The sequence below is a fragment of the Ostrinia furnacalis genome, unplaced genomic scaffold, assembly GCF_004193835.3.
Source record: "Ostrinia furnacalis isolate ACB-3 unplaced genomic scaffold, ASM419383v2 OfSCF1913, whole genome shotgun sequence".
Taxonomy (NCBI): Eukaryota; Metazoa; Arthropoda; class Insecta; order Lepidoptera; family Crambidae; genus Ostrinia; species Ostrinia furnacalis.
This window is the reverse complement of record NW_021132152.1, coordinates 517595-533296: the sequence shown is the minus strand read 5'-3', so window position 1 is coordinate 533296 and position 15702 is coordinate 517595. Positions and strand designations below refer to the sequence as shown.

Sequence of the window (15702 nt, the reverse complement as noted above, 5' to 3'; positions counted from 1 at the left end):
AAGCAATGAAAATTCATAAAGATTAAAGATGAAAAATATCAATTTTGTTCGTATCTCTTACCAAATCAGAATAACTTTAGAACTGGCTGGACCGATTCTAATGATCTCCGATTCGTTATACTCGTCTACCCTGAATAGCAGCATAACTATAAATATCGAAAAATTTTACGGAAAAATCACATGGAAAATGATTTATTATTGATGGTTTTTTAAATTAAATGAAGTGGATGTCATTTGGCTGTAAATGAACGGATAGGGATAAGCCCTTCTGACCCACCGCACTACCAAACCACACTACCAGTAGTGTCGTGGGGAATATTTTTTCCCTTCTGCACTACCAAGCCAGTAGTGTCGTGGGTATCATACATCTTCATTCCCATCGACACTACTACCATAACTAAATGTAAAATTTGTAAAATTTTGGATGGTTTTGTAATAAATTATGTTTATATGCAACCCTAACCTCTGTACAAATTTGCAGTTTGACGGAATTTACTGAAAATAAAATATTACCTAAAAAGGCTTAGGTATACCTATATAACATTGCATGAAAGAAAAACAAAAATTTAATTATTTTTACCCGACTACGGCAAAGCAAAAGGAGGGTTATGATTTTGACAGGCTATGTAATTGTATGTATGTTCATCTGTTCCCTCGTAACTTCTAAACTACTTATCAGAATTCGACAAATGACATATCAATAGAAGCGTCTTAATTGTCCGCTGGTTATAGGCTATATGGGGTTTCACAAAATCTAATGTGGCGCCCTCTAGCGGACAAACCATACAGAGTAAAAAAATAAAGTTAAGATAAATATGCCGTGTTTGGTATCATTTGAAAACGCTTTACTTGTACATTTACCGTAACATGTATAAGCCCTTTTAGGTAACATTTTATTTTCAGTAAATTCCGTCAAACTGCAAAATTGCACAGAGGTTAGGGTTGCATATAGACGTAATTTAATACAAAACAATCCAAAATTTTACAAATTTTACATTTAGTTATGGTAGTAGTGTCGATGGGAATGAAGATGTAAGGCCATTAAAAATTACCCACGACACTACTGGCTTGGTAGTGTAGAAGGGAAAAAATATTCCCCACGACACTACTGGTAGTGTGGTTTAGTAGTGCGGTGGGTCAGAAGGGATAATAACCCTGTGGGGGAAAATTTATAATAGCACTACTACTAACCTTGGCAGTTAGCCGGGTCACCAACCCGGGGTCAAGCTAGGTAAGTAATCTACCTAGCTTGTTTTCATAAAATTCTAGTATTTTCTTCAAAAACGATTAAGGTAAACGGCTACTAGTTCGTGATAGTACGTAAGTTCGTAAGTTTTTTTTCTAGCTCAAATAATAAGCAAATGGAATATTATTTATAAAAAATCTTCATCACTACAAATACTCTATACTTTAAGCTATCTAAAAAACCAAGTACCAACATTGTGGCGCCAAAAATGAGAGCAATACGAAGCTTCAAACTCTCAGAGAGCCAAAATCAGCCGTGCGGCGTGAAAAGGTTGCTCTCACCGTAAGGTTAGCGCTCCAACTTCTTAAGCTTATAGAAAGGCAAAGGAACGTCCATTTGAATAAAACTTATAATAGTGGTTTCATCTGTTCCTTGACAATTGATTTGGCTAAGAAAAAAGTTATAAGAAAACGTAGAATTCCTTTAAAATTGCGATTAATTGACTCACGAAATAGCGTACATATTTTTTCTCGGGTGTCCCCTATTTCGTGACACTACCGAATCAAGGATATTATGGATAACATTTTGATGCTTGGTTTTTAAATAATTATTTATGATAATTTAAATGTAAGTTACGAAACAAATAATACAATTATTTAAGTTTCTCATGACCTAAATTCGGTATATGTTTCGTTCACTAGAATCTATATGACACGAGTTTGAAGTTCACATAAATGACCTATTTTAAGAGAAATTAGCGTAAGTACTACCAACGTAATTTTGGTTTTATCTCGATATGTTTTATTTATATTTGTTTATTTGTATTGTATATGAGATAGATAATAGTTAATTGACACAATTTGACAATAATCCATGAATTTTACTTGGGGAATTTGGAATAATCAGTATCACGAAACAAGAAACCGTATTATTGTTACTTTTTTCCAAGTTCGTGATGTATAAATGTATAGTGTTAGGTACTTTTATGACACATACCATCAAAGACATCGACATATTTTTTAGTTTTTAATACTTACCTACCTAAGAAATTAATTAATTACTTACTTTTTATTATGAGTCATTGGCGTATCTGGGGTTGTTTTCAGGGGGGGGGGGGGCTACCCTCACTTGAAGCAGCTCCAGGGGTGGGATTAGGGGNCGATGCAGAAAATCCACTTTCTATTTTTATTTTCATATTGCGTAACTATAACTTGTCACTTAAAGGGCTTACTTGATAGGTTGTAGGTACCTACCTACTTCTGTTTCGTCATTTCGAATAACCAATGTTGACAAGCAATGCCATGAATGCCACGTGTTCATATACCTACCTTTATAATTAAGTAGCTTTCCGCCCGCGGCTTCGCTCGCGTGGAATTTTGTCTGTCACAGAAAAACTAACGCGCGTGTCCCTGTTTCAAATATCGGGATAAAATTCTATGTCCTTTCCCGGGACTTAAACTATCTCTATGCCAAATTTCATCAAAATCGGTTCAGTGGTTTAGGCGTGAAAGCAAGACAGACAGAGTTACTTTCGCATTTATATTATTAGTATAGATAGATAGTAGGTGTAGATTGTTGATTATAAAATTAATAAATTGTAAAAGAGGATGACAATATTATTGTCAGCCCCTTTTTAATTTATTAATGACTGAGTTTGTTGCGCTGGCCGCTGCTTCTTCTCAGCAATGACCCATTTATTGTCCCGAAGCTGTGATAGGGGTAGGGGGATACTGGGACGTGTAAAAAAAAATCCTTTTAAAAACTTGCAAAAATAAAATGAATTTTAATGAATAATATTGTTTAAGTAATTTTAAATATTAAGGGATACTCCTCATTCCCTTTATTGCAACTGCAAATAACTTTAGCAATATCTGTTTACTTTCGCTTACTTGGAACTGTTTTATTAGATGGTAATTCAATAATAATGATTCAGATGTTGTTTTGTTTTTTCCGATGATGTAATAAAAAAGTTTAAAAAATACCTTGAACAACATCAGTATTGGCGTAGCTGTTGCGTGGCGCACTGCAACTGTATGCATTGATGATGTACTAAAGAGCATTAAGTAATTAGAATTTTATTACTGAAATCTTCATCAAAAAGCTTAAGGTTAAACTGCCACTTATAGTATAAAATGTACTATGCCGGGTTTCCACCATGGCGGAGCGGAGCGGAGCATAGCGGAGAAGTGCGGAGCGGAGAGGAGAAATAAAAATAAATCTGATTGGTTATTCAAAACACTTCATCCTGCATCCCATATAACATCAGATGCGATTGCGGTCAAATACCTTCCTGCCTTGTAATGCATTAAAAAAAACTTCTCCGCTCGGCTACACTCCCTTGGTGGAAACCGGACCCTTATTGTCTAAAGACAATGTTTTCACTTTGACAACAGGAAAAATACTCATTAGAAATACGTACGTAGGTACCTACTTAGCCAAAATCACAGACTGAAAAAGTAATGTACCTACGACCGTAGATTATACCAGGAAATTCGATGCATCAATCATCTTACAATTTCGGTGCTGTGACTTAGGGGATTCACTATCTTAATTATACTAAACGTGAGTACACTAACAAGTAGGTAGGTACTATCTTAGGCGCAAATTGTCTGCAAGTATTGGCAGACATCTTTGACCCGCGCTATCGGCAGGAAAAATATCGATCGCGAGGGTATATCCCCCTACCCTGATCAGATGTAAACAATACCAAAGATGTGGTAGGAATGATGGCGGTTATCAAATGTTGGGACAATTTTTGGAACGGGACAATTAATTTTATTTAACTTATGACTTGCATTAATCAGGATATAGGGCTATGGTGATCTTCTTACGAGTTCATTATAAGTTAATCGTAAGAAGTCATGATTTATGGATATTTAAATTTACGTTGAACTTTTACAGTTTTTTTACTTAATTAATTTCAAACTAATTTTTTTTTTAATAAAAATGATCTAGGTACGTACGTACGTATATTATCCTACTTGTCTCATGCTTATTTAAATAAGTTTATTAGATAAATATAAAGAAGAACGGTCATCTGTGACCCAGGCCCGACAGAAACGACACATACCTCAGTTTTTTTGTCATGTCTTAATAAGTTAAATTATATATTTTTTATTTTCGAAATCTATGTATAACACCAAAATATTACCCTTTGTTTTTGTTTAGGCGTTATACAAAAACGAATACAAAATGCCTATTTATCACCAAAATTGGTAAATGTATGTACCTAAATGTCTATTACAGCTGCTATGGAATGTATCTAGGTGACCTGGAGATATAGCCGGATTATACAGGGTGGAAAAAATAATAAGTTACAAAATCCAAAAATTCTATGTTACCAGCTTCCATAATCTGTACCCTATTAATGGTACCATTTGAAAGAGCTCGTGAAGCACTTTCAGAATCAGTAACTAGTTTTTCGATATCTTGTATAGTTTAGAAATAATCGAGTGAGATCACTTATCGTTCCATATGTATAACCACCCTGTATAATCCGGCTGTATCTCCAGGTCACCTAAATACATTCCATAGCAGCTATAATAGACATTTAGATCATACATTTACCGATTTTGGTGATAAATAAGCATTTTGTATTAGTTTTTGTATAACGCCTAAACAAAAACAAAGGGTAATATTTTGGTGTTATACATAGATTTCGAATATAAAAAATATATAATTTAACTAATTAAGACATGACAAAAAAACTGAGGTATGTCTCGTTTCTGTCGGGTCTGGGTTTTTTTTGTATGGGGCGTGACCGTTCTTTTTTATAGAAAACCATGTTTTAAAAAATATAAACATATTAAGGTGCCTACCTACTATAATTACAATTCTTTACGTTTTTGAACTTGTGTCACGTTTTTTGTTACCAAAGTCAAGTTATTTCCCTGTCACTGTCCCAGTATGAAAAGATATTGATAAAAATCGGGACAACGGTCACAAGCGACGTCACTAAGTTGCAGCGAAATAAAAACTAACCGCAGCCTGTTTGGGAACGCATATCAATAGGCGCGCGCGCACTGCATACCGTGTCGATCGGTTTCTGCATCGATAAGCAGTTACTTAAGTAACTCAAGATTCCGAACTTTGATTTATCGCGCAGTTGTTTTAATTTGTCATCACAATGAAGCTGGAAAACACCATCACTTCTGAAAACATCAACCAAAATTTGCTGAATGTGCGGTACGCGGTGCGAGGGCCCATAGTGGACCGGGCTGCTCAGATCGAGAGGGAACTGGTGAAGGTTAGTCAGTCAGGTTTAATTTGATACTAGATAAGTAATAGTTACTCAATAAAGTACGTTCGACATTGATCGTAAGTAGCTACGTTCGACATTGATAGGATGCTGGGTTCGAATCCCAGGCGACACTTCTAAGAATTTATCAGAAAAGTACTTATTTGGATTTTTCGAGTAAACAAAGGTTACGTTGGGCCTGTTTACTGCCTCTGGTAGGTATTGGTCATTGCATGTGCAATTTTTCCGTCCGTTGGTTTCGAGTCAACACTCAGGAAGGTATAAATAACATTTTAAGGTTGTATAGGTAGGTACTTAAGGCTGCGTCAGTAGTAATTAGTCAATCATAACAAGTTGCAAACTTAATTTTAAAAATCATCAATCATCATCATCAACAGCCCTTTTTTGGGGGGTTTTGCCATAATCTCCACGCTTGGCAGGCGGGTTGGAGATCGCAGTTTAAAGGATTGATGTTTTTCAGAGAGCGCTGCTGCCCATTCTCTGTTTGATGTGTAGTCCCTAAGTCGCCTCTTACGACACCCGCGGGAAGAGTAGGGGTTGGTGACAAATGTATTCTACTCTGCCGTCACCACACGGCTAGTAATTTTAAAAATATTTTAAACTTTCGCGTTTTTACACAAAACGTCCGGCAAATACAGGTAATTTATTTCATTAACCTAACCGCCTATCGCGTTATAACCTGTTAAAATTAATCAAATTAATTTTAATAATTTTGTTTGGTATCCTATGATCCTAAAATAAACCAGTTCAACCAATGCCAGGGAATCTAACACATTCAATCAAGTTCACAGATAGGTAGATATCGATTGTATCAATATCAAAGCTTGGTAACTGTAGCTGTGCGTGGGAGCAGAGTCACGTAGGGTAGCAAAGGGTTTCACCCGAACTTAAGTATTATAGGTATTGCGGCATTTTCAAAAAAGATTCACAATAAGCCCGATTCTCGATCGGCCAATAACGCTTGTCACACAGTTCACAAACCAATAAATAAGCGGTCCGTCGCGTCAATACCGTTGATATTACAGCCCTTGAAGGATAACAAATATCGCGACCGATGAGAAAGCCCATGCAGAGGATGTTTTATAGGGCATAATAAAAAGAATCTCACAAGGACATAGTTCTGGGGAAGTAACAAAAGACATTGTCTACGAGTAAGTAGTGATGGGATACGCGGGGTGTGGCCTGCCGCCTGTCAGATAATTTTATAATAGGAAGATGTAGGCACCAACATTTGATAAGAAAATTCATAATAATCTACTGAGATTAGAAAAGCTTCCGTATTATTTCCTCTCAGAAAGTTCAAAAGAACGATGATAGCTGAAAGTCAATTAATACAGCATATGAAAATGGTAAAAAGTAGTTCTCGTGTGGTCACCACCACTCACTATAAGAAATAATAAAAAAGTCAAGCATGCCCATCGCGAGTATCCCGACACGCACAGGGTTCCATAGTTCCATATTACTTTAAATTAAATAATTAATGAAATAACTAGCAATCTGGTAGTAAAAGGTCACAAGTGCAACATTAATAGAACTTAGAAGTTTAGGTTTTATATTTTGCAAGCTAAAGAAAAAACTATTACTTGTCATGAACTGAACATTTCAATTACAGAGCTTTGAATCACTTCGATTCAATGCCAGGGTTGTAGGGTAGGCTTCCCTAACATCCCTAGGCCATGTCGCGGGCGCGTCACGCGCGACGCGACACGCGCGCGACTCGCAAACAGCGCGATAAATCTGGGGGCACGGCNATGAAGGGTTAAGTGAAATGATCTTAAAATAAACAAGTTCAACCAATGCCATTCTAGCACATTCAAATAAGTTCACAGATAGGTAGATATTTATTCCCTTATATCACGTTGGTAACTAGGTACCTACTTATTGATTGTATCAATATCAAAGCTTGGTAACTGTAGCTGTGCGTGGGAGCAGAGTCACGTAGGGTAGCAAAGGGTTTCACCCGAACTTAAGTATTATATTGCGGCATCTTCCAAAGATTCACAATAAGCCCGACTCTCGATCGGCAAATAAAGCTTGTCACACAGTTCACAAACCAATAAATAAGTAAGCGGTCCGTCGCGTCAATACCGCTGATATTACAGCCCATGAAGGATAACAAATATCGCGACCGATGAGAAAGCCCATGCAGAGGATGTTTTATAGGGCATAATAAAAAGAATCTCACAAGGACATAGTTCTGGGGAAGCAACAAAAGACATTGTCTACGAGTAGTGATGGGATGAGTACCTAGTAGAACGCGGGGTCAGATAATACTATAATAGGAAGATGTAGGCACCAACATTTGATAAGAAAATGTATGATAATTCTACTGAGATTAGAAAAGCTCTCAGGAAGTTCAAAGGAAGATAGCTGAAAGTCAATTAAATAGCAATGAAAATGGTAAAACGTAGTTCTTGTGTGGTCTTCACTCACTATAACTAATAAAAAAGACAAGCATGCCCATCGCGAGTATCCTGCCTTAATATGACACGCTTATAGTTCCATATTCTTCAAATTTAAATAAGTAATTACCTAAATAACTACCAATAATACCGTAAATAATAATGTACATAATAGGTAGTAGGTATAGAAAAAGCATTCTAACTTTTTAGGTTTTATCAGTTAATGTGTGGTCACAGGTGCAACATTAATAGAACTTAGAAGTAAGTAAGTTTTATATTTTGCAAGCTAAAAATCTAAAAACTATTACTTGTAATGAACTGAACATTTCAATTAAAGAGCTTTGAATCACTTCGATTCAATGCCAGGGTTGTAGGGTAGGCTTCCCTAACATCCCTAGGCCATGTCGCGGGCGCGTCACGCGCGACGCGACACGCGCGCGACTCGCAAACAGCGCGATAAATCTCGCTTATTGCGAAACTAACATAACTCGGCCCGCGAAAATATGTTTTTATTGCCGCAACTCCGCAAGGGAGCGGGATACGCACAAATAATGCGCCGCTACGCGTGTTTTGATTCAACTTCACTTCCTGAAAGTAGGTTATCTAGTCTAATAACGATAATGTTATTGTTTATGGAATAAATGACTATGACTATGACTATGACTAAACAGGAAGACGATTCTAAACTACCTACTTATTTCCCCGATCGCTTCGTGATCTGATAGTCCTTTTTAGAGAGAAAGAGTTCAATTTCAAAATATCTCGTCAAGTAGGTAACACAAAACCTACTGAAATTACCCACGTAATTAGGTAGATAATTTATTTTGACGGGCCGACGGCATAATCAAGGAAACCTTTGGTATCTGAAATGCTACAGTAATCGTAATACCTAAGTAAATAATGTGTTATTTTGCAACAAAATTGTATAAATCTATGTGTTACCAACTGTATTACCCACATTCTTGGAAAAGGATTTCACCTCATCCAATCAGTATTTCAAAGGAATAGCGTTTTCCTCGTATTGTTGCCGTTGCACAGATTTTTCATAATAAAGTAACACGTAATAAAACGTGCATTGGCTCGGAGTCGATGCCACTGATAAACAACTATTATGTTACTTATATGTTCAGTTGGCACATAATGTAAAGCACTATGTAATAATATGTTGCATTGCTTTAAGGAACTACGTGATTAACTATCTGTAATAATGGGCTGGTACTGCTGCTGCATCAGCGGAATCCCTCAAGAAGCGCAAATATGTAGGTAGGTCTTAGTAGTATACCTACATGTTTGAGCCATCTGGGGTCGAGACGCTAGGTCCGTGGGGACCAAGTGCTCATCGTCTGTACAGGGAATTAGCCAAGCGGCTGATTGACTGTACAGGTGATAGAAGAGCTGGCGCATTTCTTGGCCAAAGAATCAGTTTGGCCATTCAGCGCGGAAATGCAGCCAGCATTCTGGGCACCATGTCGCGTTGCTTGGACAGCGATTTGGGACACATTTTTTATTTGTAAATATTTGTCCTAAATATGTAGTAGGTGTAGGTATACCTAATATTTTAACTTTATCTATTTTCCAAATAAAATATTAATTAATAGAGTTGGGTTTTTATTAAAATAATTATTAGTCCAGTCAATAAAGCATTATAGATGGAAAACTGTAGAACACAATTTCTGACTTCAGGACTTTATTTAGACTAGTTAGGAGGTGAACATAGCAAAAGTCCCCGCCCTTAGCCCTTGAGCCGGCGAGGAGTTAAAGGTGCCACTTTTCGGTTTTGGGCTTAATCCTCGGAAACTATGCGTCCTAGTGACATGACTACTATGAACCAAAAAAAGCTTATTCAATTTGCTAAAGATTAGAAAGACAAGTTTTTCTATAAATTGTATAGTTTTCGCGGCATCTGCTCTAGAAGGTCTGTAATATTGGAAATTTTATTTTTGTCTTACATGTTCCCATCAGGAGAAAATCGACTAAATCAACATTGAGCAAACACTATAGACATGCGGGAGCATGTTAAGCCTAGTTCCAGCGAGGGGACTACACCGTGCGTATATTTAGACGAATCACTTTGAGCCACTTTTGACTCCTCATCACTCAAAAACTACTGTGCATTAACACTTCAAATTTGGCTCATGTGTTGAGACTTGCAAGATATACATCAGTTTCAAATTTCATAAATATGCCTCAAACGGTTCTTTAGATATTGACGTCCAAAAATCTACATGTCTGACCTATAGACCAAATTCTAACCACTTCCAGATGACCTCGAAGGTTCAAATTTGGCATCCAGAAAGGTAGTTATGTAAATACAAAGGAACAAATAAAAAACCAGTAAATTTTAACATTTCACATGTGATAGATAGATAGTAGTGCTCTAAATATCGATTTTTGAACGTCAATACCTAAATAACCGTTTGAGGTATATTTATGAAATTTGAAGCTGATGTATATCTTGCAAGTCTCAATACATGAGCCAAATTTGAAGTGTTAATGCACAGTAGTTTTTGAATGATGAGGAGTCAAAAGTGGCTCTAATTGGTTCGTCTAAATATACGCACGGTGCAGTCCCCTCCATGGAACTAGGCTTAACATGCTCCCGCATGTCTATAGTGTTTGCTCAATGTTGATTTAGTCGATTTTCTCCTGAAAGGAACATGTAAGACAACAATAAAATTTCCAATTTTACAGACCTTCTAGAGCAGATGCCGCAAAAACTATACAAGATATAGAAAAACTTGACGGTCTCACCTGTAGCAAATTGAATAAGCTTTTTTTGGTTCATAGTAGTCATGTCACTAGGACGCATAGTTTCCGAGGATTAAGCGAAAAACCGAAAAGTGGTACCTTTAAACCCCCCTCTCCCCGCCGGCTCAAGGGCTAAGGGCGGGGACTTTTGCTATGTTCACCACCTAACTAGGCTAAATAAAGTCCCGAGGTCAGAAATTGTGTTCCACGGATTTCTCTCTACACCGTCGTTAAGGCATTCATTGACTGGACTATATGCACAGTTAGGTACATACTTTACTAGAAATACCCGTAATATGTAAAGATAGTAGTAAAATAATCCGTGGTGTGTGTGAATTTCAGCTTATGCCAAAAGCTCTATACATGGCTTATTTAGATAGGTATTTAACTCTACCATTGCTTCGGGTCAACAATGAGGGCCAAATATTGCAAATAAAAAGCAGATTTTGTAATAATAAAGTAATGCGTAACTTACAGCATCGCGAGATAAATCTCTGGGTCGATCTCTATCAAGAGTTCAGGAGCCCTTCAGATAGTCGAGGGTAGAGCCATTATACTCGTACAGATGCCAATCAGTCATCGATTTGCTCTCAGTTATCGCGGTACCTACCGATCACATTCAAAGTTTAAATCAAATGTAGCATGTTTATTGATTAAAAGATTCTAAAACAATGGGACTTCAGTTAGAAAATTCTCCCTTTAACCATTTAAATTTCAAATAAAATTATTTGAATTGAAATGTCAAAAAAAAACCAAGACCCAAATCCGAAGACTCAATACCTAAAATTCAGCTTCCGGGAAAAAGAGTGATGTTTCTATTCTGCATTAGATAACACAAACGTCCCAAAGCTGCGATAGGGGGGATCTGGGGTGGAAAATAAACGTCATTTACGATTTATTTTACGTCACCAATACATCTGTGTGCGTGACCGAATTCGCGTTATGTGGGCCCACTGATTCTTGGTCCACTGGGACATAACACGGGTTGTCGATGTGTGGGGACGGAGAGCCGGTAGTAAAATGCATTCCTGTCCTGTATTTACATTTGATTGTGACCGATGCCGGCTTTAACGATTCCGCACTTCAAAAGAATTGGGGACAGGGCTGAAGTCAGGGGGTGGCAGGGGCGCCCTATTATTGCTTGAAAAAAGATCGTATTGTAGTGGTCTATTATTGGCGCGGAATAGGTTTTGGCAATGCTACAAACCTTACTTGACAAATTGACACTATAAGTAATCTTTCTGTGCCCTAGTAATTTCAGTAAACCTATTTCAGATAAGTAGTTCATTCTTTAAGTCTTACTAACTTTTGCCCGCGGCTTCACTCGCGTGAAAATAAGTTTGTCACAGATCGGCATAAATTATAGTTATAAACAATAATACTGTTGTTTCATTAAAATCCCTTCAGTAGTTTTTGCGTGAAAGAGTAACAAACATCCAGACATCCATACAAACTTGCGCATTTATAATATTAGTAGGAAGTAGAATTAAGACGTACCTAGTCTTGCAATCCTTTCTGTCAATTCTATGTTGGACTTATGTACCTACAATGATCCAGCACATCAAACTAAATTCTGTAATAACTATCTTTTTCATCTTATATTTAGAGCTGTAATAGGTGCTTCATTAAATAATGTTTTTAAGCACAAACAAGTCACTGAGTCTTTCTTGAGCGTTCGCGTATCTGCATATGACCCTAGGCTTGCATTATTGACCCTAGATTGCCCTGGGCCCGGCCTGCCCAGGCGCCGGCGTCCACGACCGCCGCTCGTCCCGATAAAATATGAGCATTGAACAATTTTTATTGCCATAGTTTTTGTGCCACGGGACATAAAACGACGGGAATGGATTGCGATCTGTTATTTTATTCATGTGTGTTTTTATGCGCTATACAGATATCCGGTGTGGAATTTCTAACGTTTTTAGTTGCATCGTTTGTTTGCATTTCAGTGAGTTTACGTTAGGTGTGCTCGCTAGCGACTGCGTAAAAAATGACATTTAATTGTATGACATATTGTGCAGCGCCCCTAGTGGCTACTTTCAAGAAACAAAATCTTCATAGAGATTTTTGACGTACTCGCTAGCGAGCACACCTAACGTAAACTCATGGTAGGTACACTGAACGTCCGCGTTCGTGACAAAGATTACTCGATTTATTTTATATTTGACACCGGATTTTTGTCACTACATTTTTAAGCGGTTTATGTCCGTTTTCACCATCAGTCCCTAATTTTTAAGTGACCCTTATGGTACCTAACACATGACAGGAATTTTTTTCTCAAAGAGGTCACTCAAAAATTAGGAATTGATGGTGAAAACAGGCATTACTAATGCCTGTTTTGGACTAATGCCGCATTAGTCCCATATTTTTATTAAGAATCTACATAAGTATTAGCACTACAAATAATGAATTAAAAGAAAATGCTACGTAATCATGAAATCTAATCCTAAAATGTAAATTAAAACTATCAGAAACGCTTACTTAGCTCTTCTACAAAAATACATTGAAAATGTTCGCATCAGACGAGTTTGATGGGTAAGAGGAGCTAGCGTAACTTCATCACAGCCTGGGGCGTAGTCCCCGTCTGGCTGGTGACGTCGGGTCTGACGTTCGTTGCATCCGCTGTCTGCGACTGTGGGCTGGAAAGTGCTTACAATTCGCTTTTCGTAAGAAAAACTTTTTATATCACGCCTTAAGATGCTTGTGCAGTCTCAGACAAAGATCGTCTACCAAGTTAAGTTTGTTTAATGTTTGAATATTGTTACATCCGAAAATTACGTTACCTTCCGTCTTGAATATATTTTTTTAATTTGAGATTAATTCGAGTAATTTTAAATCAGACGTAAGAAAATATTTTTTTACTACAGCCGGTGAAAATCAGATTTATTCAATTCATGTTAAGCTGTTGATAACGAATGAAAGACGTGCATTAGTACTTAACTTTTCATAAAAATGATGTAGGTAATTAGATTAGAGCCTATGACATTCAAACCGGGGCACAAAGGTCTAGCAGATAGTGTGTTTACTATTAATACTAATCGAACTTCTTATCTTTTCTGTACTCAGTACTGTAGGTATAGTAGTACAGTATTAAGTACCTAGTAGCCATGAAACATCGTAGCATCTAAGATATTCTTAAACAACAAGTGATATCTACCTATTTGTTAGATCAGCAAACGCTGCAGTGTATTTCCTACTTCCTATCTTACTTTCTATCCTAATTAATATTATAAATTACAAATGCGAAAGTTTGGATGTCTGGATGTTTGTTACTCTTTGACGCAAAAACTACCTACTGACCGGATTTTGATGAAACTTTACTTATTGTTTATAACCCAGAATAACATATAGGCTATAATTTATGACGTTATGTGACAAACTAAATTACACGCGGGTGAAGCCGCGGGCAAAAGCTAGGAGATAAGAAAAATATCTATAAAGTAGGGCCTTTAGGCCCTATGGTTGCCTATGAGTTTTGAGGAATACCTAGTTTAGGTGCGCTTCAATAGGTGTGCTTCAAAACGGTTCCCTTCGAGGAATAAGTACCCTAAGGGATACCTCGAATTGGGGGAGGAGAATTGCGGAGCATTGCAGTTTTTATTCCTTAGCTGTGTGCTTCATTAAGACGTGGTAAAAAGCATTTCATTATTGTGATGTGTGTTTACAAAGCTATGAACAAATTAAGGGCGATTTTCTAAACTCGCTGCTTGGTCGGCACTAGGGGCTGGTGCTGAGAAGAAGTGGCGGAAGAAACTCAGTCAGCTTTGTCAGTCTCTTTTTCAATTAATAGATACAGGAAATACATTAAACAAGACTATCAAGTATTTGTTTACTTGATGTAAGGTAGGTTATTACTTAATAATAAATACTTATTTATTGAAGAATGCGTGTCCCATTCCAGGGTGTCCCGAAGCCGTTCGAGCGCGTGGTGCGCGCCAACATCGGCGACTGCCACGCGCTGGGACAGAGACCTTTCACCTTCATCAGGCAGGTCAGTAATAGAGATGAGACGTATTTACTAGAACAGATCCACACACTAGGTATTTTACAGTACTAGGCGGCACCTATTCCAATTTTTAAAATACTTGATCCACCTAGTATTTTATAAATTACACGATTTCCGACCCTATCATCAAAGTAATAGAGGTTATTATTGCGTAATCCGTAGTCGTGTATTACGCGCACCTAGTATTTCTCGCTTAAGCTCTAAGCTTATGTGCGAACGTAGAGATTCACTCCGTCTCTGTCTGACCAATCAAATTTGAGCGCGACGAAGCAAACGCACACAAACGTAGTCAAACCATATGTAAATATTTTTATGAAATTGATATCTTTTAAATACGCCAACTTTTAAGTTGACAGTCCTAAGCCTGTTGAAGTATGAAGGGAGGAATTATTATTCAATTTCAAATTGCATTATTCATACTACGGTTGTATATTAAAAAAAAAAAGTATTTTAAAGTCATATTACGTGGATTAGTCCGCACTAGTCGCGTCAAGTATGCTAAATTATCACGTACTAGGTGGAATAGGTATTTGGATCGAGTATTAATAAATACTAGGAATAGGTGGACCTAGTATCTTTACCTAGTATAACCCATCTCTAGTCAGTAACATATCCTCATTAGGATACGGTTCATTTTGCAATGAACTTAACTGGAACGTTTTACGAGCCCGATCGTTTAATAACGAAATCAGTTTTGACCGTTTCGAAATATTACTTTAATCGATTTGCAAGTGCAACGTAAGATAATTAAGTTGCGTAAATTACATTTAAAAAAAAACAGTACTTGGTTGGAATCAACAGCTGGAAAAGGACATGTTAAATTATGCAAATGGTTCACTAAGACTGCTGTTTTTAGGTATAAAATACACTGTACATTTTGTTTTGAAACGTGTTTGAGTTTTAAGGGAATGGCAGTTTTTTTTTACAACTTGAGCATTAAAATACAGTTCAAAGTAAACTTCATTTGTTAAAAGACGTCTCTCCGCAGGTGTTGGCCCTTGCGTCGTGTCCTCAGCTGGTGTCCATTGCCGACGTGCCGCCAGACGTCAAGGAGCGCGTGCGCACTATTCTGGGCGACTGCATGTGAGTATCAAATATCAAT

General features: G+C 37.3%; 1 protein-coding gene across 1 annotated transcript; it reads left to right on the top strand.

Moving 5' to 3' along the window:
- The first annotated feature begins 5172 nt into the window (after nucleotides 1-5172).
- On the top strand, nucleotides 5173-15702 carry LOC114354052 (alanine aminotransferase 2-like). Its single transcript, XM_028306307.1, has 3 exons — nucleotides 5173-5432; nucleotides 14496-14585; nucleotides 15589-15702. The coding sequence occupies exons 1-3, from the start codon at nucleotides 5313-5315 to the stop codon at nucleotides 15685-15687; spliced, it is 309 nt and encodes a 102-aa protein (XP_028162108.1). The 5' UTR covers nucleotides 5173-5312; the 3' UTR covers nucleotides 15688-15702.